Source organism: Carlito syrichta, unplaced genomic scaffold (assembly GCF_000164805.1).
Source record: "Carlito syrichta isolate Samal-C Ts95f unplaced genomic scaffold, Tarsius_syrichta-2.0.1 Scaffold301763, whole genome shotgun sequence".
Lineage (NCBI taxonomy): Eukaryota > Metazoa > Chordata > Mammalia > Primates > Tarsiidae > Carlito > Carlito syrichta.
In genome coordinates, this window is record NW_007245859.1 from 78746 (window position 1) to 91831 (window position 13086).

The 13086-nt window shown below is 42.4% G+C and overlaps 1 protein-coding gene across 1 annotated transcript in view; it reads left to right on the top strand.

Annotated features, from left to right (window-relative positions):
- Nucleotides 1–10455, top strand: part of UPK1B (uroplakin 1B) — a 19893-nt gene extending 9438 nt beyond the window's left edge. Inside the window, exons 5-7 of the mRNA XM_008055183.1 lie at nt 510–689; nt 5716–5799; nt 10103–10455. Coding sequence (XP_008053374.1) covers nt 510–689; nt 5716–5799; nt 10103–10153 — 315 coding nt within the window. The 3' untranslated portion in view covers nt 10154–10455. The remainder of the gene's footprint in view (nt 1–509; nt 690–5715; nt 5800–10102) is intronic.
- Nucleotides 10456–13086: the final 2631 nt, after the last annotated feature.

Below are 13086 nucleotides of genomic sequence, written 5' to 3' on the forward strand. Positions count from 1 at the left end.
CACCTCAGCCTCCCAAAGGCGCGGGATTACAGGCTGAGCCACCGAGCCCGGCTTTACCTTCAGCTCTTATTTGTGGATTTCTTAGTAAACATAAGATGTGACACACTTTCCATATCTTCTTTCTCTGTAAAATCTCAGTTGTGGTCAGACTCGGTGGCTCAGCCTGTAATCCCAGCACTTTGGGAGGCCGAGGCAAGTTGATTGCTTGAGCCCCTGGGTTCATGACCACCCCAGGCAACTTGGCAAGGCCTCATCTCTACAATAAATAGAAACTTAGTAAGGCGTGGTAGCACACTCTTATACTTCTGGCTACTTGGAAGGCTGAGGAGAAGGATTGCTGGAGCCCAGCAGGTCAAAACTGGAGTGGCTGTGAGTGTGTCACTGCACTCCAGCCTGAGCAATGGAGTGACACTCAAAAAAAAAAAGAAATCTCAGTTGCTACACTGATGGCTCTAGTAAGGACTATGAAAGAGAATTTTGTATCTCTCATCCACTTCATCCACTGACAGGACAACTGCTGTGGTGTAAATGGTCCATCAGACTGGCAGAAGTATACATCTGCCTTCCGGGCTAAGAACAATGATGCTGACTATCCCTGGCCTCGTCAGTGTTGTGTTATGAACAATCTTAAAGAACCTCTCAACCTGGAGGCTTGCAAACTAGGAGTACCTGGTTATTATCACAGTCAGGTGAGTCCTCTCTTGTCTCAAGACCTGCCAGAAGTTTCTTCTGCTCTTTATGAGGAAAATATTGGTCAACTGTAGGTAACAGTCTTTCGGTAAACAATTCTACATTTTTTCCCCCAAACCTCATGTTAACTATTTCCTCCTCTGTTAGTAAACTAAACCAGAACTGATATGGGCAAATTTACATTTTAAATAAAATTAACAGAGGCGAAGCACAGTGGCTCAAACCTGTAACCCCAGCACTTTTGGAGACCGAGGTGAGAGGATTGCCTGAGCCCCGGGGTTCAAGACCAGCCTGAGCAACATGGTGAGACCTAGTCTCTAGCCTAAATAAAAAAATCAGCCAGGCGTGGAGGTTTGCACCTATAGTTCCGCTACTTGGAAGGCTGAGGCAGAAGGATCACCTGAGCCAAGCAGGTCAAGGCTGTGGTGGCTATAAGCATGCTTCTGCACTCCAGCCTGGGTGACAGAGTGAGACTCCAACTCAAAAATAAATAAATAAATAAATAAAATTAACAGATCATAAAAAATTGCAATTGCAAAATCCAACTTTGTTTAAATAAAATAAGTTGTACAATATATATAATTAGTTTTTCAAGAAATATTTACATTAAACAAAGTTTTGTTCTAATTGTACAAATGTACATTACATTTTCCAATGTAAATTGGAAGGGATGATGTACAAAAAGAATGTTTTCCAGTTCCAAAGCAATGACAATTGCTGAAGGTAGATGCTGTAATTGTATATCCACATTCCTTATTCAGAGATAACATAGGACAGTCTTAATAAAACAGTAGGTTGGTGGTTTGGATAGAAGGTAGTTTACATCCAGGTATTTTTTTGGGAGGGGGTATTATTATTTTTTTTTTTAGTCTGAGTCTCATTCTGTCGTCCAGGTTGGAGTGCAGTGACACATGCACCACTTCCACAACCTCCACCTGCTGGGCTCAGGTGATCCTTCCACCTCAGCCTTCCAATTAGCTGGAACTATAGGCATGTGCCACCACACCCAGCTCACTTTTTTTGATTTATTGTAGCTACACGGTCTCGCCATGTTGCCCAGGCTGGTCTCGAACCCATGAGCTCAGGTAATCCTCTTACCTCAGGCTCTCAAAATGCTGGGATTACAGGTTTGAGTCACCGTGCCCACCCGTTTTTGTTTTGTTTTTTTAGATCGCAAAATATAGCTTATTTAGAAAGTAAATGAGAGAGAGATACTCACCTCTCCAAGGCAGAGGAGGGGGCCAAAGCTAGGAAACATGGCGAAAGTGGTTCAAGGAGCCATACAGTCGGACCATGGCTTAGCAAAGCAATGGGAGTTGGCTGCCCAAAGTCAAATCCTTTTTTAAACTTTCCCTTTGATGGGGGACCTTCAGCCTTTCCAGGTAGTTTCCAAAAGGGTATCTCCAGACTGATGAGGATAATGTGATTACAATCATGAAAACTAACATTTATTGGTACTTAGTGCCAGACACTGTTCCAAGTGTCATGTATATATCAACTCCTTTAATACTCAGTAGTAGTGCCAAAAATAATAGGGCTCCTATTTTGCAGCTGAGGAACTGAGATATAGGGATGCTAATAAGCACCTTGCCTAAGGTCACACAACTAGTAAATGGTAGCCAGCATTCAAACCCAAGCAGTCTAACTCCAGAGCACAGACTCTAAGCCAATAAAGACTTATTAATAGACCCCAAAAGCCTTGATGATATACCTTTGTCAGCATCTGCTGACACTGAACACTGAAATGTTGCGCACTTTGGAGTTACCCCACTGAGGAAAGCTAGTTTTTATGCCAGCTCATTAAATGATTGAGAAATGTCAGGCTCTTTAGTTTGGGAGTAAAGAATACAACCTACCCTTTCGGATGGAAGAGCATGGCGTGGTTAATTATCATATCACGCCTGGCAGGGTGCCCAGACTGGGACTGGATGCATTAATCCAGAAAAAGACACGGGAGCGATATAGATTAGCTTGCAGCCAAAGTTCAAAGCAACCTTTATCAAGTTTTACAGCAACATTGTTCTGGCATTGTTTTAATCAGTTATGTCCAGACTGCTATAAAAATTAAATTTATTGCTCATAATCACAGTATGCAATATAATTGCCCCCAGGATTAATAAAAGGCTTTCAGTGTTTCAACATCGGAACTGGCTCATGCCAACAAATCTTGATTGGATTGTTATTGTGTACACACTGCATCACTTCTTTGAAAGTGCCAAAAAAAAAAAAAAGGATATTTGCCTTCCTGCAATCAGTTTATTCCACAGCAACACTTTTTGTACCCATATATAGTTATATAGTCATAAGGACGGCTTGAAAATGCTTACTCTTCTTAAATTTAGATAGTTGAGAATTGAGGAAAAGACACAAATGAACTCTTTCTCCTCTGTCATGGGACCTCCACACTCACTTTGACTACTCTCCTAACGCCTTCCCCTGCAGCTCCTTGGCCTCATCTGGACTTAATAACTCCCTCCACCACCTACCAACTACAAACTAATCATCACTCAGCCCTACTCTACCAGATTCCTAAATTCTAAAATACCTCTCTCTGCCCCTGATTCCCTGTACCTCTACCTCCTCAACTGCACTCATTCGGCACCTTTAACAACATCTGTTGATTCTTTCTGATTCTCCCCATCCTGGTTCCCCAGATTCCCACACACCGCCATTCTCTCTGACTCATAGGTCCTGCTATGCTCCCTCTAGCAATCCTTTTTCACAAAGCAGAATGTGCCACCCTAACACCTAGCATATTTTGCTTCCATTATCACATTCACCACCTTGAACAATATTTGTTCACAAGTCTGTTGTTTCTATGAGTCTCCTTGAGGACTATATATTATTATTCAATTCCATACCTTTAGGATTTAGCATAATGCCTGGCATAAAATAGATGCTCAATAAATGTTGGGTGGGTGAATGAAGAAGTGAATGGCTCTTTTTTCATATCCATTTTTAGGATCTACAATGCACAAATATGGGGCAATAGCCATAAAGTCTAACAAAATTAGGGAAGTCATCCTGAGTGGTAATAGTAAAAAATCAACTGGAATGTTGCACAGCATGTCAGATGCAAGCTAGATAGATGGGCAGACAGACAGATTCTACATCATAGCCCGTCTGGCTCAGAAATGCTGCATGCAAGCTGTGATCACTATACCTCAAGAACTTGATGATGAAACCAAGGATGGTCAAGTAAAGCACTACCAAACTAACTGGCATCATGAAAAGTCACCAAATGAGAAAAGGTGAAAAACCGGGGCTTTTGTCTATGAGCTCCATGAAGGCGACGCCCTGTTTGTCACAGCTAAATGCCCAGCCCGCTGCCAGGCACCCAGCATAAGTGGGCTTTTATATGTATTATTAGATGAATGACCACCTCCCAGGATTGTGGGGAGGATCAAGAGAGTAATTGATATGTGGGTGTGTTGTGAATCCTTAAGTGTGTTGCAAAAGACACTCCTGTTAACATTACTTAATATCACATTCCATTCATTCTGCAAACATTTATTAGGTGTCTGTTATGTGCCAGGTGCTTGTTCTAGGTTCTTAAAGATTCAACGATGAACAAAATAAAATCCCAACCCTCGTGGAGCTTGCATGCTGGTATGGAAGACAGATAATAAGCATGTTACCAAACAAGTTCCTGGTAAAATTCCAAGCAGAAAGAAAGAGAGGGAATGCATAGAGTAGGGGAAGGGAGAAGGTGTTTCCTCTGTAGTTGTGAGGAAAGCCTTTGTTGGGATGTTACTTGCAGAGGTCTGAATTAAGTGAGGAAATGAGACACTGAAAGATCCAGGAGAAGAGTTCTAAGTGAAGGGAGCAGTGTGAGCGCAGATTCCCTGAAGTGGGAGCAGTCTCCGCTTTTTGAAGGAATATCAAGGAGGTCAGTATAATGAGGCTGGAATGAGTGAAGGATGAGCAGAGGTCAGAGATGGAACTAGATTTTGTGGGGCCGGAAGTCCATAAAAAAATTAGATAGATAGATAGATAAATCCTCCTTAGGAAAAACAGCAAAAATATGCATGCAAAATTAGGTACAGGGTCCTGAAGCTTAAATTCATTAGTTTTACAGTGAAGCGCCTCTGGTAGTAAAAGATTGGGGTCAGAGATAGAGGCAGGCCTTATCATTCAGTGCGTCCTAGGCCGTGGTAAGGACCTAGAACTTCACTGTAAGGGTGGTGGAAAGCCAAGGGTTTTTGAGCAGGGGTATGAATTGGCCTGATTTATGTTTCTCAGGATGGCTCTGGCACACCAGAAGCATTTTTTTATTTAAAAAGAAACGAATCAAAAAGTTAATAATTTTGCCTTGAAATAAATCACCAACAAAATCTTTTAGGAAGGAAAAACAAATCTGATTTTATTAAGAATATATTGTCAGCCAGGTGCAGTGATTTTAAAAGCTTCAGATTGGCCAGGCACGATGACTCAAGTCTGTAATGCCAGCACTTTAGGAGGCTGAGGTGAGAGGACTGCCTGAGCCCATGGGTTCGAGATCAGCCTGGGCAACTTGGCAGGCCCTCATCTTTACAATAAATCAAAAAAATAGCTGGTCGTGGTGGTGCACGCCTGTAGTTCCAGCTACTTGGAAGACTGAGGCAGAAGGATCACCTGAGCCCAGCAGGTTGAGGCTCCAGTGGCCATGAGCATGCCACTGCACTCCAGCCTGGGTGATCTGGGCGATCTGGGTGAGACTCCAACTGAAAAAAAAAAAAAAGGAATATATTGTCCATGTATTTAATATGAAAAGAATGTCATGCTAAAATAGCAATACTTTTTAGTGAGATTGAGTGATAAAGACACAATAAATGTGTTATAGAATAGCTAGTCAACAAAATTTATGTTCCATCAGAAAAGCACTGTTAGCAGCTGGTTGTCTCAGGGAAGTAGAAATAGCCTACTTTATGTGAAACTAGGTTTGAGGTGGCACTGATTCAGATAGGAACCTACTTTTCCATTGATCACTTATGCCTTTTTTTTCTGGTTCTTCTCACATCAATCTGGAATCACCCACTCCTTCAGGGCTGCTATGAACTGATCTCCGGTCCAATGAACCGACATGCCTGGGGGGTGGCCTGGTTTGGATTTGCCATTCTCTGCTGGACTGTGAGTATTTCCCTGAACATATTTAATTTCTGAGAGGATGATGATGGGGGGAGGGATCTTGACATTGCCACTGGTTACCTTAACTCCACTATAAGTTCTGAAGCAAAACCTCCAACCTGAAGGCTAGTCGGGAATCTTCTGGCACCAGAGCAAAATCAGTGGGTTCACTTGAAAGGCAGGGAGTTAACTTCCCCTACCAGGGAAAGATCTGCCTAATAACCAGCTCCCTTTTCTGGCTGACTGGGATGCACTTGCCTTCGGGGGCTGGAGAGCCTCTTTCCCTTGCCTGAACTCCTGACTGAACCCCAGATTGATCCTCCAGGTCTCCATTAATTTATTACAACTAGATATCACAGACTATCTAAATGGCTCCTGCCTGGCTTCTGCCAAAGAGCTGCCTCAGCTGGTCTCATCATTTCCTAACTGCCCACTTTATCTGACACACACGCAGCAAGAGATTAGAGCAGTGGTTCTCAGCCCCTGGCTACACATGAACACCTCTTGGAGAAGCTTTTAAAAAAATGCTTGGACTCTCGCCAATGAGACTCTGGTTCAGTTAATCTTTCCCCAGTTGATTCTCATTTGCTGTCAGAGTTGAGAACCATTGCATTAGAAAAGCAGTCCCGACCTGGCTCAGTGGCTCAGTCTGTAATCCCAGCACTTTGGGAGGCCAAGGCGAGTGGATTGCCCGAGTCCAAGAGTTCGAGACCAGCCCGGGAAACTTGGCGAGACCTCGTCTCTACAATAAATCAAAAATTAGCCAGGCGTGATAACTCACGCCTGTAGTTCCGGCTACTTGGAAGGCTGAGGCGGAAGTATCATCGGAGCCCAACAGGTCAACACTGAGGTGGCCGTGAGTGTGCCACTGCACTCCTGCCTGGGTGGCAGAATGAGACTCCAACTCAAAAAAAAAAAAAAGAAAAGAAATGCAGTCCCAAACTTTTTATTTCAGAACCCCTTTACATTCTAAAAAAATTAAGAACTCCAGAAAAGCTTTTATCTATAGCTACCAATCTTTATCTCATTGGAAATTAGTATTCAAAGATTGTATATATTATTCATTTAAAAATAATAATAGCCAGCCACAGTGGCTCAAGCCTGTAATCCCAGCACTCTGGGAGGCCAAGGCGAGCTGATTGCCTGAGCCCACGGATTCAAGAACAGCCTGGGCAACTTGGTGAGGCCTCATCTCTACAATAAGTCAAAAAATTTGGGTGTGGTAGCGTGCGCCTATAGTTCCAGCTACTTGGATGACTGAGGTAGAAGGATTACCAGAGCCCAGCAGGTCGATGCTGGGGTGACCATGAGCGTGCCACTGCACTACAGCCTGGGTGACGGAGTGATACTCCAACTCAAAAAACAAAAACAAACAAAAAATAATAGTAAGCCAATTACAAGCTAACATAAACAACACATTTCTGTGGGAAAAATAACTAACAAATGAAAAAATATCAAGAAAGGTGACATTGTTTTCCATTTTTGTAAATCTCATCAATGTCTGGCTTAATTTAAAGACAGCTAGATTAATTGAAGACAGCTGGAGACCCACATTTGCTCCTTCAATCTATTGTAATATGTTGCCTAAACTGAATGATTTGACAAAATACATTCTTCACATGGATATGTAATTAAAAAACAATAATGCTTTGATAGCTTTATCTGAAGATAAGTGTGAATATTTTTTGATACTACACAAAACTCCAAAAGCAGTAACTTCTTAAGGATCAGTTGCAATTTGGAAGCTGAAACTATGTTCATGAACTGTTCATACTCTATTACTTTTAAATGCATTAACTTTGTCTGTCTTACTCTTTGCATTAATCTTTAACCATACATAATTCTATAACATCATGGATTGGTTAACTGGAAAAATATTCATTCACTATATTATGCAGATCTTCCAAATGTTGACTGATTTCTTCACTGAATACCAAAAAATCACATTCATTGATGTTGCCACATTTGGAAAGACCTTAAGCAATGGGCTACTATAAAGTTCACAGTGACAAATACAAGTTTTCCAATGCTCTGATTTTTGCTTGAAAGCTAATTTATCATTGGCAATAAATATTGTCAGTTGTTTTTCTTGAAGTGACAAAAATCACTTTGTAAATTTTAGAGAAAATGCCTGCCACACATCCGAGTTTGAATAACCATAGCCTGTTTGTTAATCATTTTTTTCAAGTAAAAACGATGTTTCAGGGGAAAAAATTGGCAAGTTCAGTGCATAATTCAAACAATCACACAGTGCTTTTCAAGACAACCATACTTCAGTGTAACAGGACATACAGAATATTTAAAAAGATACATATTTAAAAGTCAAAATGTAATAAAATTGGTAATTCTTACTGCTTCACTAAAGACACTCTCAAGCAGAACTGGCTTTACTTAATTTTTATTTTTTTATCACAAGTGCAGAGCAGTGAGGAATCTAGTGACCACCAGCACAGTTTAGTGCCTCTACCATGATTCTTGCTAAGACTCCAGTAGTTTTATCTTCCACTGATTTGCACCATCAGGCAAATGTGAAAACAGTGAAAAGGGCAAGTAAAGCCTAATTGTTATTCAAGTAGGCTTGACATCATGGACCCCTGCAAGGGTCCCTCGGGTGTTGGTTTACCATGCTATAATAAATACTGGCTGAGGGTGATAAACCAAGTGAGGCAGGAAGGCAGATCAACTCCTCCAAGAGGTCTCTTGCAGTCCCCCGAACCACTCCGTTAGGAGCTCCCACAATGCCCTAGGCTCACCTCCGTCGTAGAACTACTCCAGGGTGATGTATTTAACTGGAGAAGACTGGGAACCAGCTGTCCAGTGCCTAGCAAAGCACATAGTAAGGGCTCAGTCATTTGTTGAATAGATGAAAGATGATACCAGTGAAGTTGCTATTCATGCCATATTAGCAGGAACTATGGAATAACATTTAAAGGATTTTGAGTATCTTATCACTCCAAACTGGTCTAGTTAAGTCCTCCCTTGAAATTCAAAAGACGAAAGGGAAGGGAACTAAATATAACTGAGGACTTGCTATGGACAAGATCAAACATTTTTAATATTAAATCCCCACAAGATTAGATAGGCAGATAACCAGTCTCTCGTCTTATAAGGAACAGAGAAATTCAACAGGGTTCCCAAGAATTGTGCTTTAGAAGAGTTATTAAGCATGCCCAGTTCACTACTGCTTGCAGAGATCTTTCCCTTAGTGATTAACCAGATAAACTCTAAAACATTCACTTCAATTATATATGTAGCACTTAGAACAGTGCCCGATACATAGTAAGTTCTCCTAAGAAACATTAGGTCCTATTAATTACTTCATCTCATTCACTCCTCTAGTTCTGGGATATACAGATAAATTTTATATGTATTTTACATATATGAAACTGAAGCTCAAGAAAGTTAAGTAACTCAGCTAAGGTTACCCAGGAGTAAGAGCCAGATCTAAAACAGAACCCAGATACTCTATCTCCTTGCCTGAGTCAGAGTCAGTTATCTTGAGTTCTATGGCATTCTCTAGGGGAAGCCATTCCAGGTCACAAGCATTTTAAGACAAAGGAGGTCCAGGCATAGTGGCTCACACTTGCAATCCCAGCACTTTAAGAGACCAAAGTGGGAGGATTGCTTGAGCCTAGGAGTTCAAGACCAACCTGGGCAACATAGCAAGACCTTGCCTCTACAAAAAAATAAAAAAATAAAAAATTAGCTGAGCACAGTGGTGCATGCTTGAAGTCCCAGCTACTCAGGAGGCTGAGGCAGAAGGATCACCTGAGCCTAGTAGGTGGAGGCTGTGGTGAGCCATGATTGTATCACTGCATTCCAAGCCTGGGAAACAGAGTGAGACCCCAGCTCAAGAAAAAAAAAAAACACCAAAGGGAAGTTCTCTGGGAGAAGTTAAATAATAGAAGCAAGAAACTCTTACTCCAAAATGATACATACTAGAAATAAGAGGGTATGGAAGGTAGCCTTGATGGGAAGAAGAAATAATTTCCCCAGTGGGCAAGTTTAGCACAGAGCAGGAAATGCAGCCCCAGAATATAGAGAGTCTAGGATGGGAACTAGCCATCAGGAAGTGGAGAGTAGAAAAGTTGCCTCTGAGCGTAAGGTTATAAGTGATCCTTTGGAACAAGAGAAACTCGGCGTCACGTCTGACCCTGTGATGTTGCCTATGACAAGATAACTCTTAAAAATCTTGTGCCACGTAAGTCTAACATCATTTTTTTGCAAGTATGCTTCTAAAACAATTCCTTATTTATTTTTCTTTGTGTGTGTGTGTTGTTGTTGTTGTTTTTTCTTTTTATCCTAGTTTTGGGTTCTTCTGGGTACCATGTTCTACTGGAGCAGAATTGAGTATTAATTAAGCATGAACTGTCACCACCATACCTCCTTCCCCTGGACTTCATACTGGAATGGGCTCTCTCCTAATATTCCACATTTATGCTTCATACCAACATGAGCATTGCCAGCGCAGATGGTATGGAGTCCCTTTAGGCTCTCAGCCTCCTGAAATTCTCCTGACTAGTACTTCTCATCCGGTCTAGGATTCTACAACATTTTTATAGACTGTGAGAGAGAGAAAACTTGGAAAGTTGATCATCACTACTCCCATCTCTGCTTATTTTTAACTGGACATTCAATGGAACCTGTGTTATCACAGTAAACCAAGTTTGTATGTGGATAGCAAATCTACCTATGTTTCTCACTGTTTTCTAAAAGAAACCTACCAAAGCTTCCTTTTGTCTCTGTATTGTCAGGGGGAGGAGAAAGAAGGAAAAACTATCTTTTGCCTATCTTTTACAGTGGCTCTCATCTACAGAGACTTGGGTGATTCTTTTGATACCACCATCAGATCTTTTTATTCTCCAGAGTAATCCTCCATCTTGAGTTAACTATGGTTCAAATTTCCTCTCATATCTTGCAGAGTGATATGTGTTTAGTAGCCCAATTCTCAATTAATTAAAATGATGAGGACTTTTGGGAACAAAGATGGAGTCTGTTTATTCAGTCTTTGCCCTCAATGACCTCAACTTGAAACACCTTTCAAATAGGAGAGAAGCAAGCCAGACAATAGAATGAGGTGATTTAGGGATTCTTGTTTGCTGTCAAAATATTTCTCTTCTGAACTATGTTTCCGTTTGTGATCCTGAAGGAAGTTCTAATAACTCAACATTTGTTTATCTAGTCTTATAAATAAAGGAGGCTTTAAAATCTGTTCACTTTCTTTCATTTTTATCAGTGTCATAACTGGTCATCATATATGAGTCTAACAAAATGGGTTTTCCAACGGAAGAGCTTAATTTATGGGAATTAAAGTGAAGGAGATGGAAACTATATACCCAGGATGTGGTTTCCTACTGGATATGAGCTCACCTTGCTATACAGTTAAATAGCTGTAACTTCAGTGTTCACTTTGCTTTTAGTTCCTGCTACTCTTAACCCCAGCATTTTTTTCTTCCTGCACTTGGAAGCAATGGAAATATCTCTTGACTGTGTCTTTTATGAAGAAAACATACCTGTCATTGGGGGTCTTACTCCCAGCCGACTCAGACACAGAGAGCACCCCTATCCCATGACCCAACCAGATTTCTGTAAGTTAGGCTGAGCACTGAGGCAGGGGAGGGGTACAGGAGGAGTGAAGGGCACACATCCAGGTATATCCAGTGGTAAGCCTGGAGCAAGAGCTGGATCCCTGATTCCCAGAACAGGGGGCCAAATGTTCATTTCCTGGTGGCACAGCCAGCTCATCCCTCCCCTGCCTCACCTTGTTTCTCCAGGAGAAGGATCTTGGGATGTCAAGATAAATGACACTTGGCTGAGAAGGTTCTCTCTCTGGTCCTTCAGAAGAGGAGAGGGAAGCCACTTACTCTGGGCAAAGCTTTTAAATGGTCGCTCTCAGATCTCCCTCTCCACACTCGCTCATGTGTGTTCTGGTTCCTTCTGCTCCCACCACTCACTAGGCTTTCCAGTGCTCTTGTACTTTCCATCTGCTGAGCAGTTCCTGCTGCAAACCCACTCCTGCCATTCCTTGCAGGGCTTCATGCTCCAAAATTCTCTCTACATACAAAATTCTTCTTATGATTGAAACTCAACTAGGTCAAGGAAAAACCTTTTTTGGAAACTAATTCATACTAAAGGGTGAGTGATATTTAGTCTCCACTCTCTTAATCTCGACAGATTTTTCCTTGACAACAGAAACTGATCTCTAGCTGGTGGATCCCAGAGTGGCAGTGAGAGCAGGAAGGAGTTATTGTGACAGCCTATCTGCTGCCCTCTAAATCTTATCCCCTGACCTTCCTGTCAAGAAGAGAAGGGCCTTCCGTTAGCCACTGCTCCCTGCCCCTCTCCAGTTAGCTTCTTACCCGGAGCCTCAGACTCCTTCATAGAAGGTGTAAGTTCACTACAGATGGGGACAGACTCTGCTTCTCCCAAAACCAAACAAGGCCTGAACCCAGGCAGCCACTATGTCCAGGCCCAACACTTGAGGAAGACACACCTTTCAGCTGAGACAGAACTGAGGCCTGAGGACCTCCCTACAGGAGAGTCTGGCCATTCAGGACTTCTGTGCTTACTGCTACAAAGGCCTTCAGTTGAACCTCAGGGCATCTTCTGCTCTTCCCGGTTCCTGCTTCCATTCCCCTCCACCTTCCCTAGAGGCCCAGCCTTCCCCCTTTTGCTTCCGATTCCTAGGACTGGAAGCGGGGCTCATTGCAAGCCCCAGCCCCCGGCCACCATTCAGGAGGGCCCAGGCCCAGCCCCTTCAGACCAGGAAAGGTGTAGGAGAGCTGTACAGCTTGGCTCCGGGCAGCTGGCAGGTTGCTGGGCTTAAGACAGGCCCAGACAAAACCATCTTGTGAAACTTCCCTCTTCTCCAAAATTAGCCTGCTTATCAGTTGGGCAAAGAGCAATGACTAACCTAACACCAAAAATGTGTCAGGCTAACTCTGGGGTAAGTTTCACTTGATTGCAACACCGAAGGGTCATCCCACTCTTGAGGTTGGCCATTTCCCTCCCCAGATTGCTGCTTGGCAGGCTGTTACATGTAATGCTAGAAAGTTCACTGCTCCCATTTTTCATCCCTGTAACTTTTTTTTTTCCTACATCAGCTGGAATAAACAGGAACTGCTTCTATCTTAAGCAGCAGATCAGATACTTTCCGGCTACCCATAGGGAAAAGAAAGAATAATAGTCATATGAACTTGAAAGTCTAATCTCCTCTCAACCTCACACTCACACTCCTACCCCCACCAATCTGATTTACAAGCTGAGCTATGGATGAGGAGTTAGAAACTG